The sequence below is a fragment of the Capricornis sumatraensis genome, chromosome 15 (assembly GCF_032405125.1).
Source record: "Capricornis sumatraensis isolate serow.1 chromosome 15, serow.2, whole genome shotgun sequence".
Taxonomy (NCBI): domain Eukaryota; kingdom Metazoa; phylum Chordata; class Mammalia; order Artiodactyla; family Bovidae; genus Capricornis; species Capricornis sumatraensis.
The window spans coordinates 34,558,382-34,581,581 of NC_091083.1; the positions used below are offsets into that span (position 1 = coordinate 34,558,382).

A 23,200-nucleotide genomic window follows, 5' to 3' on the forward strand; every position below is an offset into this window, starting at 1 on the left:
GACATAATTGAGAGGACTTGAAATGGACATACGGGGAAAGGGAAGGCATTAGAAAGAATGTTGAAATGATATATGGAAGATGATAGTGGCAAAGGTGTCAAATAAAGAAGGACGGGAGGAGGCTTAGAGTCCGAATTCACATACTGCAAAGTGAATCTGACATTTTAACGTACTGAGATAAATATAATAGCATCAGTAAGCCTTAGTGAATCAAAGCACATAATGTATGCTTGATTTTGTACAGCTTTGGCTGTAGCAATGGAAAAGAAAGCCCTTATGAAAAAGAAACATGGAACAGTCCTTGGAGGTGTATGCTAAGAAGACACCTATTATAATCCTTACAACTTCACAGGAGAGTTTTGAAGTGAGGATGAAACATGCTGTCGCGATGGAAGTGGGCTGCAGACAGTGGCCCCAGCTGCTAAGCTGAGGCTAATGGAGGGTTTGCTCTGTTGGGATCCCTGGGGATTTTGACAGAATGGGGCTGGGATGGGGTCTAGGGTCTATGAATATATTTTTAAACAAGTTACCTAAATGATTCTGGAGTGAAGCCAGATTTAGTAGGCAGTTATGGGGGCTTTATCCTCTACATCACCTTCTTCCTCAGCAGAAGTTTTTTGCTTTTTTCTTTTAAAGGAAAGATATCAACACTAGTGGAGCAAAAAGACACCAGGAATGGCAGAGGTCAGATGTCTACGTGGACATCTCACAGGTGTCTTGTTCTTAAAAAAAAAACATGCTGTTTGCTGAATTCTTTATATTCTGTACTCTGTCAGAGAGTGCTGAGTGAAGCGATGCGCTCTCCTGAACTAATCCTGACCAGCAGAGACGTGGCTGTGACTGTAGAAATGAACAAGCCATTACGAGAGAGTGATTGATCCATTTCCTCCGAGCCTGTGATGACATGTCAGTCATGGGCATGAGGCTTTAGGGAGAGAGATTCTGAAAGGAGATATGAGGACATGGACAAAAAAAAAAAAAAAAATTTTAACTAAAAAATTAATGAAAGAACAAAGAAATTCAATAGAAAAAGGAAATTCAAGAAAAAAGACATACTCTTAAAAAAAAATTAAACTCTGTCCACAAAGTCAGGAATAATTTGGGGGTTGGGGTAGGTAAGAAAAGGGAAACCCTCTGAAGAACTCAGTCTAAGAAAAAAACCCATGGACCTACATGGTAGCTTTCTGACCATCCCACGAGCACACACACAAATTAGCTAAACTTTGGGATATGGTGCAGTTAGAAAGAAATGTCTATTTTTTTAAAGCTATGATTGGGGCAAAAGAAAGATGAAATGTGAGTTGGACCAATGCTTAGAGAAGACAGTGTAACATGATGAAGGTGAAGTAGAAAGACACCTCTATGATTTTGAAACTGGGAGAAGAAACAGGAAATCCAATTTAGAGAATAAGACTGTCAGTGCCTTTAAAAGAATTTTCCCATGCTTAAGTGCATTACACCGTATAGTCCTGGGAGGTAGGGTCACTACAGAACAAATTGTGTAATCTTGCTCACTTCATAGGCAATTCAAACCACACTTCAGGGGAACCCCCTGGTGGTCCAGTGGCTAGGACTCCACACTTTCACTCTTGACAGCCCAGGTTCAACACTTAGTTGAGGAACTAAGATCACACAAGCCGCAAAAAGAGAACACAGCCAAAAAAGAGAACAAAAGGCTTTAGCACACCGGCAGAATCCATGTATGTCCCTGCTGAAAGGTCTTGCCTCTTTCCACAGATGTGAACTATGAGCAACTCAGGCCAGAGGGCTAGACCGTCCTGCCCCTGGTCAGAGCTGGTCATACTGAACAGAGGGGCACTTATCCATTGACAGCTAGATCCTTGCCTTGTTGTCAGACTCAAAGAGATGAGCACCTGGTGACAGATGTAACCTGTCACCAAGGGAAAGTCAAGCTGTTTGTAGGCACCTGAGGCCCTCGGCCTTGCAGTGTCATGGCTGGGGTGCCCTTTTTTTGAGATGAATCTGTGAAACTGCAGAAACTCAGAGGAAGTTTTTGAGATGAAAAATGAGGCCACAGTCTATGTTCACAGTAAGAAACAAGAAAGTCAGAAAAAAGAAGAAGGGAGGCACTCCTGAGCCTTCTTAGTCCCGGCCCTCTCCCAGCTTTTCAGTTGATCCCGTGGATCATGAGGCTTCTTTCTCACTTTCCTAGGGTAAGAGCCATTTCACAAACACTGGTCTTTTCCCCATGGGTCAGTCTGAGTGTGTATCTACAACCAAGAGTATAAGGCAGAAGAGGGAACATAGGCAGATGCCAGAGATCTGAAGAGAAAATGTCTTAACTTCCAAAATGTGGGAAAGATTTATTCTGGAATCTCACAGATGAGTAAGAGGGATGGTAATCTGGGGGAAAAATTCTACATTGGACCCTGATCATAAGTTGTCAGTATGAAGCAAAGATACAATAAATGATCACTGTTTCCCTATGCAAGTTCAGTTCAGTTGCTCAGTCGTGTCCGACTATCTGTGACCCCAGGAATCGCAGCACGCCAGGCCTCCCTGTCCATCAACAACTCCCGGAGTTCACTCAGACTCATGGCCATCGAGTCAGTGATGCCATCCAGCCATCTCATCCTGGGTCGTCCCCTTCTCCTCCTGCCCCCAATCCCTCCCAGCATCACAGTCTTTTCCAATGAGTCAACTCTTCGCATGAGGTGGCCAAAGTACTGGAGTTTCAGCTTGAGCATCATTCCTTCCAAAGAAATCCCAGGGCTGATCTCCTTCAGAATGGATTGGTTGATCTCCTTGCAGTCCAAGGGACTCTCAAGAGTCTTCTCCAACACCACAGTTCAAAAGCATCAATTCTTCAGCGCTCAGCTTTCTTCACAGTCCAACTCTCACATCCATACATGACCACTGGAAAAACGATAGCCTTGACTAGACGGACCTTAGTCGGCAAAGTAATGTCTCTGCTTTTGAATATGCTATCTAGGTTGGTCATAACTTTTCTTCCAAGGAATAAGCATCTTTTAATTTCATGGCTGCAGTCACCATCTGCAGTGATTTTGGAGCCCAGAAAAATAAAGTCTGACACTGTTTCCACTGTTTCCCTATCTATTTCCCATAAAGTGATGGGACCGGATGCCATGATCTTCGTTTTCTGAATGTCAAGATTTAAGCCAACTTTTTCATTCTCCTCTTTCACTTTAATCAAGAGGCTTTTTAGTTCCTCTTCACTTTCTGCCTTAAGAGTGGTGTCATCTGCATATCTGAGGTTATTGATATTTCTCCTGGAAATCTTGATTCCAGCTTGTGTTTCCTCCAGTCCAGCGTTTCTCATGATGTACTCTGCATAGAAGTTAAATAAGCAGGGTGACAATATACAGCCTTGATGTACTCCTTTTCCTATTTGAAACCAGTCTGTTGTTCCAGTCCAGTTCTAACTGTTGCTTCCTACCTACATACAGATTTCTCAAGAGGCAGGTCAGGTGGTCTGGTATTCCCATTTCTCTCAGACTTTTCCACAGTTTATTGTGATCTACACAGTCAAAGGCTTTGGCATAGTCAATAAAGCAGAAATAGATTTTTTCTGGAACACTCTTGCTTTTTCCACGATCCAGCGGATGCTGGCAATTTGATCTCTGGTTCCTCTGCCTTTTCTAAAACCAGCTTGAACATCAGGAAGTTCACGGTTCACATATTGCTGAATTTTGAGCATTACTTTACTAGCATGTGAGATGAGTGCAATTGTGTGGTAGTTTGAGCGTTCTTTGGCATTGCCTTTCTTTGGGATTGGAATGAAAACTGATCTTTTCCAGTCCTGTGGCCACTGCTGAGTTTTCCAAATTTGCTGGCATATTGATTGCAGCACTTTCACAGCATCATCTTTCAGGATTTGAAAGAGCTCAACTGGCATTCCATCACCTCCACTAGCTTTGTTCGTAGTGATGCTTTCTAAGGCCCACTTGACTTCATATTCCAGGATGTCTGGCTCTAGATGAGTGATAACACCATTGTGATTATCTGGGTCATGAAGATCTTTTTTGTACAGTTCTTCTATGTATTCTTGCCACCTCTTCTTAATATCTTCTGCTTCTGTTAGGTCCATACCATTTCTGTCCTTTATCGAGCCCATCTTTGCATGAAATGTTCCCTTGGTATCTCTAATTTTCTTGAAGAGAGCTCTGGTCTTTCCCATTCTGTTGTTTTCCTCTATTTTTTTGCATTGATCGCTGAAGAAGGCTTTCTTATCTCTTCTTGCTATTCTTTGGAACTCTGCATTCAGATGCTTATATCTTTCCTTTTCTCCTTTGTTTTTTGCCTCTCTTCTTTTCACAGTTATTTGTAAAGCCTCCTCAGACAGCCATTTTGCTTTTTTGCATTTCTTTTCCATGGGGATGGTCTTGATCCCTGTCTCCTGTACAATCACGAACCTCATTCCATAGTTCACTCTATCTATCAGATCTAGTCTCTTAAATCTATTTTTCACTTCCACTGTATAATCATAAGGGATTTGATTTAGGTCATACCTGAATGGTCTGGCGGTTTTCCCTACTTTCTTCAATTTAAGTCTGAATTTGGTAACAAGGAGTTCATGATCTGAGCCACAGTCAGCTCCAGGTCTTGTTTTTGTTGACTGTATAGAGCTTCTCCATCTTTGGCTGCAAAGAATATAATCAATCTGATTTCGGTGTTGGCCATCTGGTGATGTCCATGTGTAGAGTCTTCTCTTGTGTTGTTGGCAGAGGGTGTTTACTATGACCAGTGCATTTTCTTGGTAAAACTCTATTAGCCTTTGCCCTGCTTCATTCCGGATTCCAAGGCCAAATTTGCCTGTTACTCCAGGTGTTTCTTGACTTCCTACTTTTGCATTGCAGTCCCCTGTAATGAAAACGACATCTTTTTTGGGTGTTAGTTCTAAAAGGTCTTGTAGGTCTTCATAGAACCATTCAACTTCAGCTTCTTCAGTATTACTGGTTGTGGCATAGACTTGGATTACTGTGATATTGAATGGTTTGCCTTGGAAACGAACAGAGATCATTCTGTCGTTTTTGAGATTGCATCCAAGTACTGCATTTCGGACTCTTCTGTTGACCATGATGGCCACTCCATTTCTTCTGAGGGATTCCTGCCTGCAGTAGTAGATATAATGGTCATCTGAGTTAAATTCACCCATTCCAGTCCATTTTAGTTCGCTGAGTCCTAGAATGTCGATGTTCACTCTTGCCATCTCTTGTTTGACCACTTCTAATTTGCCTTGATTTGTGGACCTGACATTCCAGGTTCCTATGCAATATTGCTCTTTACAGCATCAGGCCTTGCTTCTATCACCAGTCACGGGGTATTGTTTTTGCTTTGGCTCCATCTCTTCATTCTTTCTGGAGTTATTTCTCCACTGATCTCCAGTAGCATGTTGGGCACCTACTGACCTGGGGAGTTCCTCTTTCAGTATCTTATCATTTTGCCTTTTTATACTGTTCATGGGGTTTTCAAGGCAAGAATACTGAAGTGGTTTGCCATTCCCTTCTCCAGTGGACCACATTCTGTCAGACCTCTCCACCATGACCCACCCGTCTTGGGTTGTCCCACGGGCATGGATTGGTTTCATTGAGTTAGACAAGGCTGTGGTCCTAGTGTGATTAGATTGACTAGTTTTCCCTATGCAAAGGTCATGCTAAATAGCATGAATTTCTCTTGGTGACAGGGTCACTGAAGCGGTCAACTTGGGAGTTCCATGGAAACTCCCAAGTGATAATTCTGAAAGAGAACACACGCGGAGTGTGTGTGGTGTCACAGCTTGGGGCATTGGCATGGAGCCACAGTGCCTGGTGGAAAGCCTGGCTCTGGTAATATAATCTGTGTGACTGTGGACAACTTGCCTTTGTCTTGGTTTCCTCACCTGTCAAATGAGATCATGATATTTTCTACATCACACAGTTGCTTCAAGAATTATCTAATAAGTAATGCATTTGACAAATACGAGCTATTATTATTACCAACTTCGTTTGAATGGTGCTTTCCCAAAAGTGTTCAATAACAGAAGCGTTTTAACCCAAGAAACCTATCATTTTAGAATACTTGAAACAGGTAGCATCTTTCTGATATTTTATCAATTATTTTTTAAGAAGTCACAGGCCAATGAGTCTACATGCAAATAAATAATACTCTGAAGACCAGAGGATTTAGAGGAATCACCGTGAGATGGAATTCTGAGGCAAAGTAGTCCAGTATAACTTACTAGAAATATCCTATGTTTGGCTATGAAGTCACTGCCAATCATGTAAAAATGACCTGGAGACCACAAGTGTTTAATATCATCTAACACTACGACGTGGCTAACAACAAACCTATTCAACCTCATCCTGCAATACTAGAACACACAAACCAGATAATATAGTCCAATGCCAAGTTAGTAGGAAAACTGAATCCAATCCTGGACCACATTTGAAGAGACACTGACATACCAGGGAGCACGAAGCAGAGGGGGTCCCATGGGAGCTGACCTTTCTGGACCCTTGGAGCATCCCTCCTTGCTTATTACTGTCACCTTGTATTCTAGTCTCTTCCTTCAGCTTCCATGACACAAAAGCCTCTTGGTTTTCCTCCATCCTTGGCTCCCCACACACAGGCTCCCAGAACCAACACAGTTTCTGGATTTCCTGTACATTTCTGTGCTGATTTTTCCCAAATCCATTACTTTTGTTTGTATTTTCAATACTGATTTAAAAACTTCTTTTTCCAGATACAGCCCTGGTCTCAAAATAAAAATGAAAAAGCACAATCAAGTAATAAAATACAAAAAGAATCCTAAGGTTGACTTCCTAAAACTGCAGGGGCAACACAGCCTTACTCCTTTAAGCAAATGACCCTTCCTCCCACTAAGTCTTTTATTTCCAAATCTGAATCCTTTCATTTCACCCAGAGGACAAAGGAATAGAGGATGGATTCATTTCCCGGTGGGATCTTTACCACCCCACACGTCTCAGCAAAGCTGGGCGCAGTGTCCGACCAGCACCTAATCAAGTCCTTGCATAGTTTCAGTTCTGTTAATTGAAAGTAACTCAATTCTGGCTGCAGTCACAGCTACTCACTTTGAACTTGGCTAAATCACTTGAAAAAAACCCTTGAACTAGAAGTTATAAAATAATGGAAGCTAGGTTTCATGTTTGTGGCTATTCTCTCCATTAATGGTCATTTGTGCTTTTAGAATTTCCATCATAAGCCAGCCATTGTAGCAATTGCTTTGGTCTTGCCCCTTGGCTTACAGAAATGGAAAACATCTCCTCCCTCTGGCAATAGCGTCATTCTTTGGAAGGCTTAGCTGAACTTCTGGTTCTCATTCTGTATTTTTGTGGCTTTCACCATCACTGTTGCACAAGATACACGGCCCGTCTGTAACATCATCTGCGGAATGGCTCTGCTGTTGTTGGAACAAGTTTTCTAACACCTCCAAAAATTATCCGATGGACCATTTTGTTACCATTTCACCCTCAAGTAAGTCCAAAGAGGTGGAGTCTCGTCCCTGGAAAGGTTTCATCTCATTTGCTCCCACTCTTTCTGCCAAAGCCGCCCTTAAAGCCCAGTACAAAAGCTTCCTGTTGGCCCCGCTCTCAGCATTGTGCTTTTATCAAATAAGGCGCCCAGCAGATTGGTAAACATGCAATACTCTGCACACCCATGAATTCTGTTTTGGTATGTGCTCAAAGTGGTAGAATTGTAGTGAATGTGTAGAGATTACACAAAAATGCAGTTTGGAATTCAGTTCTTTCTTATAGCTTATCTTTCAGCTGATGCTAAAATATGGCTGTGATGTTCAGTTTAACCTGAACTTACTGAACTCCCATAAGACCTCAATTCTGTAATCAGGGCCTGGGCTACAAAGTTAGCTGGAGATAATTCTCACCTTCAAAAAGCTTACAGTCCAGTAGGGCATGTGGGCACAATCACACATGGTAAAAATATGATATGACAAACTGCTATGTCTGTGGTATGAACAAGTGGCTTTGAAAGAAACTTTTGTATTTTTTCCTAAAGAACAAAATCTGACCATGTGAAGAAAACAAGATGATCGCTCCAGGTAAATGGAATGAGACAAATATGCCATCGTCAAGTTGTGAAGACCACCTGAGCACTAGATCGAGAAAGTAAAGTGAAGTGAAAGCCACTCAGTTGTGTCTGACTCTCTGCGACCCAGTGGACTGTAGCCTGCCAGGCTCCTCTGTCCATGGAATTCTCTAAGCAAGAATACTGGAGTGTGTAGCTGTTCCTTCCCTTCTCCAGGAGATTTTCCCAACCCAGGGATTGAACCCAGGGGATTCTTCACCATCTGAGCCACCAGGGAAGCCTAAGAATACTGGAGCGGATGGCCTATCCCTTCTCCAGCAAATCTTCCTGACCCAGGAATCAAACTAGGGTCTCCTGCACTGCAGGTAGATTCTTTACCAGCTGAGCTACCAGGGAAGCCCACAGATTGAGGAAAGGGGATTTGAAAATCTCTGTGAAGTTTGTGCTTTTTTAATGTTTGTTTCATGTCGTCTCATGTTTTCTTTGACTATTAGTAAATATAACTTTCTGGTGGCTAAACACTATGGTTACTATTTCTCTAATACTGAGTTTTTCTAAATATAAAGCAAGATTTTTTTTAACCCTCAAAAATATCCTTCAAAGGCAAGGAATCCATATATTAATATTCAGCACCTTACTAAGTCTCTCACAGCTTTCTCTTCTTTGCTTTGAAAAACGAAAGTGCTATTTGGAAAAGATATGATAATCTCAAATGACCTCCATCAACGCTAGCTTTTTTTTTTTTTTAAGAATTGCTTAAAAAGAGGGTTAAAACACTTTTACAAAGGTAAAGGCTTTTTCTGTGATTCCCACACCACCGCCCCCTCCCCCACCCTGGGACTATGTCCTGAAAGTTACACACACTGGATGGTGAAAGTCTTTGCAAGCAAGACTTCCCAAAATCACTGTAAATCTTAAAGAGAACGATACTCAATTATTAAGTTGTGGATAGAAGGGATACAGGAAATGTCCTAATGTTATCAGAGCAGGGACTGGCCTCTTAGAAAAGATCTCTAGTGAAAACATTATATGTGGATTAGAAGTATTATATGCTAGCATGGAGATGGAGATAAAGATGATGTGTTAAGTGACTCAAAAGTGATTTTATTAATGATGAGAACTAGATGTCAAAATATATGTAAACAGTCTGAGTAAAACTGTTTTATGAAAGTGGAAACTAACATTCTAAATTAATACAATGGCTTATAAAATATATAATTTTATATATGATTATATAATTACATTTATATAGAAAGATAAGTAACCACCTAACTTTTCAATCTATACCTCCACAAAGTTACATATTCAAATCAACAAGAAAGCTTTGGTAAATGAAATATTTTATCATAAAAGTAGCATATTACCTTCTATTTGGAGGTACCTAATTTTCCAGCAACTTTCATTGCATAGCATTGTATACAGAAAGTTCAATAAATGCTACTTGTGGTCATTATTATAACAAACAGAAACTTCCATTTTACAAAGAGAAAAATTAACTGAAATGAACTCAGGTGTAAAAATAAAACACAAGAATCAAAACCATGATTCCCAGTATCAGCTTAATTAGGTACTAAAGTCATGATATTTAAATACTTTCTGATCTCTCTTTATAAATAAGAACAAACAAAAAATAACCAATAAAACCAGAAGTTTTTCTTCTACTTCTGCATTTTTTAGGTAAGATGAGGTTACTCAGCCCAGAAGTTACATTGAAACCTTAAAACACAGATAGTTATTTGTGCACATAATTTAATGGATTAAATATCCTTATTATTAAGATGATGCAATGAAAGAGACATGAAACACATCTGTCCACATACCATGTATAGTCAGTATATTACAGACATATAGGACAGGGTGAATGGTTTGGTTCTGCAAAGCATGATAACTTACCTTGGTTTGTTAACTTGAACAGAAAATGCAGTGATTATTTAGCTTCAGAATACATACCTCTAAATAGTCAGTGGAGCAGTTTGTGTAATATTCCAATTCAAATGCTAAAAACATATAATTCACAGTGTTTCCAGTTGTTGCTTGGATGGTCCAGTTGCAACGCTGGTTGACCGAATAGGGATTTGGATAATGTATACTCTCTAAGATGCCATAGGTTTGATTCACAATCACCACGTTATCACATGCTGGGAAAAATAACAATGACTGTTAACCACTATCACACGTTATCATAATTGCCCCAAGATGTGTATGATTTTTCTATAGGAAAACATCTATGTTAAAAAGAAACATATATATGTATGTATACACGAACACACACACACATGCATACAAATAAATAGATGCATACATACACAGGTAGCTGGTGCAGCATTTTTATATGGAAATGGTCTCCATTTAGAACAAATGTGAAATAATATTTAAATGAATTCATAAACTTTGAAGTGTCATGAAAATTGCCTGTGTTAAAATTGGCATCATGTTCCTGTGAATTGGTGCAGAGCAGAATAGCGTAGCCTGACTCACACATCAGTCTAATTTGTTTGTTTAGAAAAGTGTATTAAACATTCTATGCTTCTGTTTTTCTAACTTTAGCATTTGGAAGAGACAGAAATCTTGACCTTTAAATTCAACAGTTTAGAAACACAAAGTCTTATGTGAGTGCTAAAAATGATTAACAACATGGCTTTGTTCAACATTCAAAAGTCAGCATGAAATTCATAATAAAGACTCTGTTATTCCTCTAGTTAGTCATCAGGAAGATTCAGTTGAATAGAAGCAATGTAAAAGATTTGAAGAAGAAATGAAAACATTAAATTTTGAAAAAAAAAGTCTTCAATCCTATGGTGACATTTTCTTTAGCTGAGTTTTCAACACAGCCATACTAGGCACTTCTACGTATGGCTAGTCTTGGGAACCACTGCCAAATTCCACCAAACTTAATGACTTGAATGAGGCTTAGGTATGCCTTTTCTCCAGTCTTTTTCATATTGTATGATGTGTAATAAAAAAGAATGGGAAAATAAATATATTGAAAAACTGTCACTGAAAAATGTGGTTCGTAGTTGCATTTCTCCTACATTGCTCCTTGACAGGTGACTGGGACACCATTTGTAAGACACTGAGGTCAACAGTTTCCCTCAATAAAATTTAACGACCTTTTGAGATAGAAGACAAAAACAATAGTGTTGGATAACTTTGTATAATGGAATAGTGTCCCATTATTGACAGTCCCAATTAGAAGACTGTCATGTTTAATTCAGATGAAAACCCATTAGGTGCTAACCAGTTACACCAATCATTAAATTGTGGCTATCTCAGCAAATTCTTCTTCCAGGTTTCTGAGCTTACCACATGTGTTAGTTACATGACATTATACTCAATGTGTAAGCATTTCTCCATCAAACAGAGTTAAACTTTTTCATAAGGAGCTAAGATTTATTTCAGTTGCTCAAACCAATGAGTTACACTTCTTTCAATTTGCTTCATTCAAGAGACTGAATACCCACTGCAGTCACTGAGCAACCAATACACACACTTACTCTGCTGGTATTTGACCAGGAAGCCACCTCCTTGCTGGCCTTCATCTGTCCTCAGTTTTAAAGACATGCTGTCTCCACTGGAACGGATGACAGGTGGTTTCTCATTCCCACAAAGCTGAGTTAACAGATGAGAGCTGGTACTTGACCCATCATATACCTTTAAGAAAACATTTTATTGTTTGTTTATTTGTTTGTTTTCTTGTCATGCCACAAGGGATGCAAGATCTTAGTTCCCTGACCAGGGAACAAACTTGTGCCCCCTGCAATGGAAGTGCAGAGTCTTAATCACTAGACCACCAAGGAAGTTCCAAGAAAATATTTTAAATGTCAGATGATTATGGCTGTAAACATTATCTAAATGACTCTGCAATTCTTGATAAGTGGAGAAGAAATACAAAATGATATAACAATAGAAGAGCCCTGAATCAAATATCTTATAAAATTGTATTTAAATGTTTATAAACTTGAGCTATGTACTCAAGCTGTGGCTGTATATAAGAGTAAGGGAGAGAACCTAGCCTGAAATGTAAAGATTGAAAATAAAGGATTATTACATGTTTTTGAGACCATAGCTATTATCAGTAGTCTTCCTTGCTTTTTTATTTCATAGTTTATCATTTATGACACTCTAACACATTTTTTATTTAGATGGTTATTTAATGGAGATGGTGACTTATTGGTATTGTAAAAAGCTCTGTTTTATTGACTTCAGTTATCTTCTTTAATTCAACCTCTGACACAGTCCTCTAGATTGTTAGTTTTCAATACATATATAGAAATCATGTAGATAATAACTATGATAAATCTCATAACCCCTTTCAGGAGATTTTTAACCGTATCTTAACAGTCTATGCTGCTGCTGCTACTGCTAAGTCACCTCAGTCACGTCCGACTCTGTGCGATACCATAGACAGCAGCCCACCAGGCTCCCCCGTCCCTGGGATTCTCCAGGCAAGAATACTGGAGTGGGCCGCCATTTCCTTCTCCAGTGCATGAAAGTGAAAAGTGAAAGGGAAGTCGCTCAGTCATGTTTGACTCTTCGCGACCCCACGGACTGCAGCCCACCAGGCTTCTCCACCATGGGATTTTCCAGGCAAGAGTACTGGAGCGGGGTGCCATTGCCCTCTCCGTTAATAGTCTATATTCAATATATTTTAAAGACTTAGTGTACCAAGCCATTCATTAATATATGCTGTACTTAGAAAGGTATTTTCATCAAATTTTAAAAAATTTTTTTATTTTGTTTAAGTTTTTAATGTGGATGTTGTTTAAATGATCCCTTTCCCTGAATATCAGAAATAAAAAATGATGCATCGATGTGCACTGGGCAAGATGGGAGCAGTGAAAGCTACAAGTGAAGCTTCATACATACAGCAAGATAGTCTTGACTACAATTTGGATGATACTCCAAATGGAAGTCTTCAAACTCCAGCAGGAATGGACTGCCATGGCTGGCCTTCAGCCACCAGGAGCACTCAGAGCTGTGATAGTAGGGCATCGGGTAGTTGGGGGACGTGAATGTGCCAGTGGACGTGGTGAGATTGCCTCCACAACCTGCGGGAGAAAGACTGGGGATAATACACAGTCTTCTCTTTCTGTAAAACGGAATTCTTTTGTCTATTTCAAACTGGTGCTACTGTCGCTCCCCTTAAAAACCAGGTTGCAAAACAACTCTGCACCACCAAAGACTAGTTGGCCTAAAATCTCAGTTCACATCAATGTACTTTCCTTTTCCCAACCAAGATGACCAGCTTGATGAACTATACCAGGGAATATGACATTTTCCCTTACTATGTCCTTCAAAAATAAAAACAAAAACAAAACAGCTAGGGTTAATTCAGAAATATTCACAATGTTGAAGTTTATTACAAATACTACTGACAAAATACAGCTAGGAAAAAAAAAATAGGTACGAGCACAGCAATCCAAGAATGAAAAATCCAATCAGACTGGACTCTCCAATAAAGGACAAGTCTTGGCCATTTACCTGTTAAGGACCCATCCCAGTAAGCCGAGAATCCAGGCCCAGAGCCGAAGAAGTCACTCTTAAATTTTAACCATAACTTGTTACTGTGGGAGATGATTCTTGGAGGTGAATTTGAGCCACAGTATTGCCCCAGGAGTGGTGAATTTTCATAACCTCCATTCCTGTGACAAAATATAGGTGTGATCATTTATTAGGTAATTAGGTTATAATATAAACATTTAACATTAATTAACTTTGAGATCAAAAACAGATCCATTTGTCAGTCAACCTCTCTCAGAAATATTCTAAAAACAATTGCAAGCTTTCAGTTTTTCATTGTATTAAATAGCATGTGAATAACAATGAATAAAATCACCATCATTTATTGTTGACCTGAAATTTTATACACTCAATTACCAATGGAGAAAAAGTACTTAATCTTTTTCCTTTCAAATAAAGCATCTGGCAAATGTGTCACAGAACAAAAGATAAACAAACAAAAATTATTAACAATATAAACAAATGTGGCTTAATTTTACAGAGACACTTGAATGTTTTTCTAATTTGAAAGTTTTCAAAATGTAATATATTTGACGTAGTTATGCATAGTTTTAAAAATACTTCCTTCCCTAAGAACTTTTGGGGTCTTAAATCTAGTTTACTATCTATAGTTTATAATCTGTATTTTCCAAGCCTAAAAAAAAAGATTCATTCAACCAATGACTGCTGATAATTAAGAAAATCATCTTATTTTAGCATTGTATGGTAGTGGTGTTCAATCGCTAAGTCATGTTCGACTCTTTGCAGCCCCATGAACTGCAGCATGCCGGGCTTCCCTGCCCTTCACTATGTCTGCTCAAACTCACGTGCGTCGAGTTGGGAATGCCATTCAACCCTCTCATCCTCTGTCACCCCCTTTTCCTCCTGCCATCAATCTTTCCCAGCATCAAGGAATTGTGATTTATTGTGTAAGTAGCTTACTTTACATCAGAGAACTAAATTTATTATAAAATAGTATAAAATTCTAGCCTTTTGAAATGCCAAATAAAAACTTTAACACAATTTTTTAAGGAATCTCCACACTGTTCTCCATAGTAGCTGTACTAGTTTGCATTCCCACCAACAGTGTAGGAGGGTTCCCTTTTCTCCACACCCTCTCCAGCATTTATTGCTTGCAGATTTTTGGATCGCAGCCATTCTGACTGGTGTGAAGTGGTACCTCATTGTGGTTTTGATTTGCATTTCTCTAATAATGAGTGATGTTGAGCATCTTTTCATGTGTTTGTTAGCCATCCGTATGTCTTCTTTGGAGAAATGTCTATTTAGTTCTTTGGCCCATTTTTTGATTGGGTCGTTTATTTTTCTGGAATTGAGCTGCATAAGTTGCTTGCATATTTTTGAGATTAGTTGTTTGTCAGTTGCTTCATTTGCTATTATTTTCTCCCATTCAGAAGGCTGTCTTTTCACCTTGCTTATATTTTCCTTTGTTGTGCAGAAGCTTTTAATTTTAATTAGATCCCATTTGTTTATTTTTGCTTTTATTTCCAGAATTCTGGGAGGTGGATCATAGAGGATCCTGCTGTGATTTATGTCAGAGAGTGTTTTGCCTATGTTCTCCTCTAGGAGTTTTATAGTTTCTGGTCTTACATTTAGATCTTTAATCCATTTTGAGTTTATTTTTGTGTGTGGTGTTAGAAAGTGATCTAATTTCATTCTTTTACAAGTGGTTAACCAGTTTTCCCAGTACCACTTGTTAAAGAGATTGTCTTTACTCCATTGTGTATTCTTGCCTCCTTTGTCAAAGATAAGGTGTCCATATGTGTGTGGATTTATCTCTGGGCTTTCTATTTTGTTCCATTGATCTATATGTCTGTCTTTGTGCCAGTACCATACTGTTTTGACGACTGTGGCTTTGTAGTAGAGCCTGAAGTCAGGCAAGTTGATTCCTCCAGTTCCATTCTTATTTCTCAAGATTGCTTTGGCAATTCGAGGTTTTTTGTATTGGAAACAACCTAGATGTCCATCAGCAGATGAATGGGTAAGAAAGCTGTGGTACATTTACACAATGGAGTATTACTCAGCCGTTAAAAAGAATTCATTTGAATCAGTTCTGATGAGATGGATGAAACTGGAGCCGATTATACAGAGTGAAGTAAGCCAGAAAGAAAAACACCAATACAGTATACTAACACATATATATGGAATTTAGAAAGATGGCAATGACGACCCTGTATGCAAGACAGCAAAAAAGACACAGCTGTGTAAAACGGACTTTTGGACTCAGAGGGAGAGAGAGAGGGTGGGATGATTTGGGAGAATGGCATTCTAACATGTATACTATCTTGTAAGAATTGAATCGCCAGTCTATGTCTGATGCAGGATACAGCATGCTTGGGGCCAGTGCATGGGGATGACCCACAGAGATGTTATGGGGAGGTAGGTGGGAGGGGGGTTCATGTTTGGGAACACATGTAAGAATTAAAGATTTTAAAATTTAAAAAATTAATTAATTAATTAATTAAAAAAAAAAACTTTAACACAGATGGGCACCAAATTATTAGTCTAATTTAACTCGCTGCAATGATCTGGAAATCCCATGGACACAGAAGCCTGGTGGGCTATAGTCCATGGGGTCGCAAAAGAGTCAAACATGACATAGGAACTAAAACAACAATAACGATCTGGGGAGATATTAATATATACTTTAACTCACGTTTGCTACAAATATAACTTTAAAAAATCCATCCTTTCAAAGCACTAAAGAATTAAAGAAAAAAGCCTTGCACTGAAATTCACAAGCCTTTCTGTTTTCCTACTGCTAAGTCAGGTTCCAAACGACAAACTTTACATCTTGTAAGAAAGAGCACAAAAAGGAGCTTCACAGAAAATTTTCTATATTTTTTTCTTATCCTTTCCAAGAAAAATTAAGAGTGAAAATAAACAAGAAAAAAAAAAGATTATAATGAAATAAAGGTGCTTACCTGATTTCCACATAATCTGCTACACATGTACTACCAATGGCATCCTCCAAGGAGAAGTTTGTGAAGTGTAATGCAATCTGTTGGCTGCTTTCCACTGTGATCCTATAAATGCATTCCAAGTTGTTGGGGTAAAAACGGGGGAAGTTTGGAGAAGTGAAAGTCCCAGATTCCTCTGTATAGTCGTTCAAGCATGCTGTAAAAAGAAACAGATCCCAAGAGGAAAAATAATTTACAAGACAATACATTTATAAGACATTTAGTTATATACATGTCATTAATTTATGCTAATATATTTGATTTTCAATATGCCATTCTGGGATGTTCAAAGAATGACTTCCTTTCAAAACAGTTTTCTAAATCTCAAAGGCAAAAACAATTACTAATAGTAAACCTAAGCTATATGGTGGAAGTAGTTACATGTAATCACAACTTTTTGGTTCTTGGAAGTACTTTAACTTTTTCTAATCCAAGCAGATTATCATAAACATTAAAAATAGGCTTACCTACAGAAATCACAGGGGAAGTCTTAGTGATAAATCAGTTCTTTCAAACTTTCTTTCAAAATGGTTTTTGTCAAAGCATGCATTTATGAGAAATGACAAAACCAGTACTCAGCCACATGGGGATGAATAGGAGACAAGACCCGGGGATGGGAATGACCTTGAATCAATGCCCAGTTCAGATACCACCAAGCTGTACAACCTTAGGCAAGCTGCTTCATGTTCTGAGCCTCATCTCAAAAACGGAATGTAACTATTTTTGAGTATACACCCAAGGGTCAGAGATAATATAGTTAAAGGACTTGAACTTGGTATTGTTCATGCTTTATTGACTATGCCAAAGCTTTTGACTGTGTGGATCACATCAAACTGTGGAAAATTCTTAAAGAAATAGGAATACCAGACCACCTGACCTACCTCCTCAGAAATCTGTATGCAGGTCAAGAAGCAACAGCTAGAACTGGCATGGGAAAACAGACTGGTTCCAAATAGGAAAAGAAGTACGTCAAGGCTGTATATTGTCACCCTGCTTATTTAACTTCTATGCAGAGTACATCATGAGAAATGCTGGACTGGATGAAGCACAGCTTGAATCAAGATTTCCAGGAGAAATATCAATAACCTCAGATATGCAGATGACACCACACTTATGGCAGAAAGTGAAGAAGAACTAAAGAGCCTCTTGATGAAAGTGAAAGAGGAGATTGAAAAAGTTGGCTTAAAGCTCAACATTCAGAAAACGAAAATCATGGCATCTGGTCCCATCACTTCATGGGAAATGGAGAAACAGTGGAAACAGTGTCAGACTTTATTTTTGGGGGGTCCAAAATCATTGCAGATGGTGACTACAGCTGTGAAATTAAAAGATACTTGCTCCTTGGAAGAAAAGTTATGACCAACCTAGACAGCATATTAAAAAGCAGAGACATTACTTTGCCAACAAAGGTCCATCTAGTCAAAGCTATGGGTTTTCCAGCAGTCATCTATGATTGTGAGAGTTGGACTCTAAAGAAAGCTGAGCACCGAAGAACTGATGCTCTTCAACTGTGGTGTTGGAGAAGACTCTTGAGAGTCCCTTGGACTGGAAGGAGATCCAACCAGTCCATCCTAAAGGCAATCAGTCCTGAATATTCATTGGAAGGACTGATGTTGAAGTTGAACCTCCAGTACTTTGGCCACCTGATATGAAGAACTGGCTCTTTTGAAAAGACCCTGACGCTGGGAATGATTGAAGGTGGGAGGAGAAGGGGACGACAGAGGATAAGATGGTTGGCTGGCATCACCAACTCAATGGACATGGGTTTGGGTGGACTCTGGGAGTTGGGATGGACAGGGCATTCTGGCATGCTGTGGTCCATGGGGTCACAAAGAGTTGGACATGACTGAGCAACTGAACTGAACTGAACTGAACTGAACATAGTATGTGCTCAGTAAACGACAGAGATTATCACTACACTCTAAAATGCAATAGAGAAGTGTAAGAAAGGCAGAGCATAAATACGAGGAATAAATGAGATCATTCATATAAACCTTTTAGATAGGATAATTTTATTTCCTAAATAACTACTAACTTTTCTACTTTACCAGTTTCAATTTGATCTATTCATCTCTTCATGCTCTCTAGTCACTGACCAACCCACTTAATCTCCTATGCCCTCCAAGTCAGAGGTATTTCCAAAAGAAAATCTGGTTTCAGTGCATCTTCAACTTTATCTGGTAATAACATAAATCTAGTATCCCAGAGTAACTCAAGCCCCTGATGGGCAGGTTTTGGAGAATAAACTATTACTTTTATGATGAATAAAAAAAAGAAAATGAGGGTAGTTGAGTTGAGTTTAGTTCAGTTCAGTCGCTCAGTCGTATCCATCTCTTTGCGACTCCATGAATTGCAGCATGCCAGGCCTCCCTGTCCATCACCAACCCCCGGAGTCCACCCAAACCCATGTCCATCAAGTCGGTGATGCCATCCAGCCATCTCGTCCTCTGTCATCCCCTTCTCCTCCTTCCCCCAATCCCTCCCAGCATCAGAGTCTTTTCCAATGAATCAACTCTTCGCATGAGGTGGCCAAAGTACTGGAGTTTCAGCTTTAGCATCATTCCTTCTAAAGAAATCCCAGGGCTGATCTCCTTCAAAATGGACTGGTTGGATCTCCTTACAGTCCAAGGGACTCTCAAGAGTCTTCTCCAACACCACAGTTCAAACGCATCAGTTCTTCGGCACTTAGCTTTCTTCACAGTCCAACTCTCATATCCATACATGACCACAGGAAAACCCATAGCCTTGACTAGACGGACCTTTGTAGGCAATGTAATATCTCTGCTTTTCAATATGGTATCTAGGTTGGTCATAACTTTTCTTCCAAGGAATAAGCGTCTTTTAATTTCATGGCTGCAGTCACCATCTGCAGTGATTTTGGAGCCCAAAAACATAAAGTCTGACACTGTTTCCACTGTTTCCCCATCTACTTCCCATGAAGTGATGGGACCAGATGCCATGATCTTCGTTTTCTGAATGTTGAGCTTTAAGCCAACTTGTTCACTCTCCTCTTTCACTTTCATCAAGAAGCTTTTTAGCTCCTCTTCACTTTCTGTCATAAGGGTGGTGTCATCTGCATATCTAAGATTATTGATATTTCTCCTGGCAATCTTGATTCCAGCTTGTGTTTCTTCCAGCCCAGCATTTCTCATGATGTACTCTGCATATAAGTTAGGTGTGCTATTTTCCCAAGTTGCTGCTGTATAACCATACTCAAAAAAGAAAAAAGGAACCAATGCCACAGAGATGCACAGAAAACATTACAGGTTCTCCTATCATGTACAGCCCTCAGACTAACAAGCATTTACCACATAGTTGGTTATTTGATTTTAAACAGCAAGTAATCAAGACTTAGCTTACTGAAGGAGTTGACAGTGATATGCATTCAGGGATATGACAGGGATGAATGTTGTTTACCTTTCCATAGTCTGTCAAGATATTTCTTCAAGGGCCAAAGAATAATGGAAGGAAGAAAAGGAAGGAAGGTCAGAAGAAAGGGAGGAGGGAGGAAGGGGAGGGGGAGGGAGGAAGGGAGGAAGGGGAGGGAGAGGGAGGAAGGGGAGGGGGAGGGAGGAAGGGGAGGGGGAGGGAAAAGGGAAGGAGGCGGGAAAAGGCAGAGATTAAGCAGGGGAAAGCAGGAGCAGAGCTCTGTGTGAAGAGGTGGTATATTAAGTATTTCAGATCCAGTAAGGAGTACTACTGTGATAAAAATTCATGGATCAAATGAACATTAAATAAAGGCTGTGAAACAGTCTCCTTGAGCTGATGGACTGATAGACTGACCACACACTCACTGACCACACCACATTCAGATAGCTTTAAGAATTTATTTCAGAATGCATATTGCTAGGCATTAAGCAAACACAAAAAGAGATATCACTAAAAAGCCAAATAAGGACATAAAATAGAATACTAAAAATATTCTGTAAACCAAAGAGAAGACAGGAAAATAGCAACAGAAGAGCATCTATGAAAAACCCAAACTTAACATCATACTTGGGTAGTAAAGGACTAAGTGCTTTCCTGTCAAGATAAACAGCAAGGCCAGTACGTCCAGTCTCACTCCTTCTATTCAATGTTACAGATGGTCCCAATTATGGCAAAAGGCAAATGGAGAGAGACAGACAAACAGATAATGACAAGGGAAAAATAAAACTGTCCTTACAGACATGATCAATTGCCTATGTAAAACACACTAAGAAATCTACTAAAAGATACTGAAACTAATAACTGAGTTTAATAAGATTATAGGATACAAGATAATTATTAAAAAATCAATTTAATTTTTAAATACCATTCAAATAACTGGAAAATAAAATTTTAAATACCATTTACAACTGCATAAAAAGCTGTGAAAAGAAGAGAGGCAAAAAGCAAAGGAGAAAAGGAAAGATATAAGCATCTGAATGCAGAGTTTCAAAGAATAGCAAGAAGAGATAAGAAAGCCTTCCTCAGCGATCAGTGCAAAGAAATAGAGAAAAACAACAGAATGGGAAAGACTAGAGATCTCTTCAAGAATATTAGAGATAGCAAGGGAACATTTCATGCAAAGATGGGCTCGATAAAGAAAAGAAATGGTATGGACCTAACAGAAGCAGAAGATATTAAGAAGAGGTGGCAAGCATACACAGAAGAACTATACAAAAAAGATCTTCATGACCAAGATAATCACGAAGGTGTGATCACTCACCTAGAGCCAGAAATCCTGGAATGTGAAGTCAAGTGGGCCTTAGAAAGCATCACTACAAACAAAGCTAGTGAAGGTGATGGAATTCCAGCTGAGCTCTTTCAAATCCTGAAAGATGATGCTGTGAAAGTGCTGCACTCAATGTGCCAGCAAATTTGGAAAACTCAGCAGTGGCCACAGGACTGGAAAAGCTCAGTTTTCATTCCAATCCCAAAGAAAGGCAACACTAAAGAATGCTCAAACTACCGCACAATTGCACTCATCTCACATGCTAGTAAAGTAATGTTCAAAATTCTCCAAGCCAAGCTTCAGCAATATGTGAACTATGAACTTCCTGATGTTCAAGCTGGTTTTAGGAAAGGCAGAGGAACCAGAGATCAAATTGCCAACATCCTCTGGATCATGGAAAAAGCAAGAGAGTTCCAGAAAAACATCTATTTCTGCTTTATTGACTATGCCAAAGCCTTTGACTGTGTGGGTCACAATACACTGTGGAAAATTCTGAGAGAGATGGGAATACCAGACCACCTGACCTGCCTCTTGAGAAATCTGTATGCAGGTCAGGAAGCAACAGTTAGAACTGGACATGGAACAGCAGACTGATTCCAAATAGGAAAAGGAGTACATCAAGGCTGTATATTGTCACCCTGCTTATTTAACTTCTATGCAGAGTATATCATGAGAAATGCTGGGCTGGAAGAAACACAAGCTGGAATCAAGATTGCTGGGAGAAATATCAATAACCTCAGATATGCAGATGACACCACCCTTATGGCAGAAAGTGAAGAGGAACGAAAAAGCCTCTTGACGAAAGTGAAAGAGGAGAGTGAACAAGTTGGCTTAAAGCTCAACATTCAGAAAACGAAGATCACGGCATCCGGTCCCATCACTTTATGGGAAATAGATGGGGTAACAGTGGAAACAGTGTCAGACTTTATGTTTTTGGGCTCCAAAATCACTGCAGATGGTGACTGCAGCCATGAAATTAAAAGACACTTACTCCTTAGAAGAAAAGTTATGACCAACCTAGACAGCATATTCAAAAGCAGAGATATTACTTTGCTGACTAAGGTCCATCTAGTTGAGGCTATGGTTTTTCCAGTAGTCATGTATAGATGTGAGATTTGGACTGTGAAGAAGGCTGAGTGCTGAAGAATTGATGTGTTTGTACTGTGGTGTTGGAGAAGACTCTTGAGAGTCCCTTGGACTGTAAGGAGATCCAACCAGTCCATTTTGAAGGAGATCAGCCCTGGGATTTCTTTGGAAGGAATGATGCTAAAGCTGAAACTCCAGTACTTTGGCCACCTCATGCGAAGAGTTGACTCATTGGAAAAGACTCTGATGCTGGGAGGGATTGGGGGCAGGAGGAGAAGGGGACGACAGAGGATGAGATGGCTGGATGGCATCACTGACTTGATGGACATGAATCTGAGTGAACTCTGGGAGTTGGTGATGGACTGGGAGGCCTGGCGTGCTGCGATTCATGGGGTCGCAAAGAGTCAGACATGGCTGAGTGACTAAACTGAATTGAAAAAGGATAAAGCACTTGACAGAAAATTTAATGGGAAGAAACAAAAATTCTACAGTGAAAACTTTGAAACATAGCTGAAAGATATTTCAAAAGATTTGAATAAATAGAGAAGTAAATATGATAATGAATTGGAAGACTCATTGTAAGATGCCCTTTGTCCTAAGATTCATCTATATATTCAGTCCAATCTTAATCAAATTCCCAACAAGTTTGTGTTTCTTTGTTTGTTTCTTCAGTTCAATTTGAAAAATGATTCTAAAATTGTGTATGGAAGTATAAAAAGCCTAGGATAATCAAAACAATTTTGAAAAATCTGGATGATTTACACTTCCCGATCTTAAGATAAACTATAAAATTACATAATATGAAGTAATAGAGTCTATTGTCATACGGGAGGATACACAGATCAATAGAATAGCACAGCCATTCCAGAAACTGACCCAAAGACACAAGGACAATTAGTTTTCAACAACAGTGCAA

General features: G+C 39.3%; 1 protein-coding gene across 1 annotated transcript in view; it reads right to left on the bottom strand.

Annotated features, from left to right (window-relative positions):
* Nucleotides 1-23,200, bottom strand: part of CUBN (cubilin) — a 272,488-nt gene that overhangs the window by 177,455 nt on the left and 71,833 nt on the right. Inside the window, exons 23-27 of the mRNA XM_068987509.1 lie at nucleotides 16,467-16,659; nucleotides 13,507-13,667; nucleotides 12,892-13,073; nucleotides 11,520-11,676; nucleotides 9,976-10,163 (exon numbers count right to left, since the gene is read on the bottom strand). Coding sequence (XP_068843610.1) covers nucleotides 9,976-10,163; nucleotides 11,520-11,676; nucleotides 12,892-13,073; nucleotides 13,507-13,667; nucleotides 16,467-16,659 — 881 coding nt within the window. The remainder of the gene's footprint in view (nucleotides 1-9,975; nucleotides 10,164-11,519; nucleotides 11,677-12,891; nucleotides 13,074-13,506; nucleotides 13,668-16,466; nucleotides 16,660-23,200) is intronic.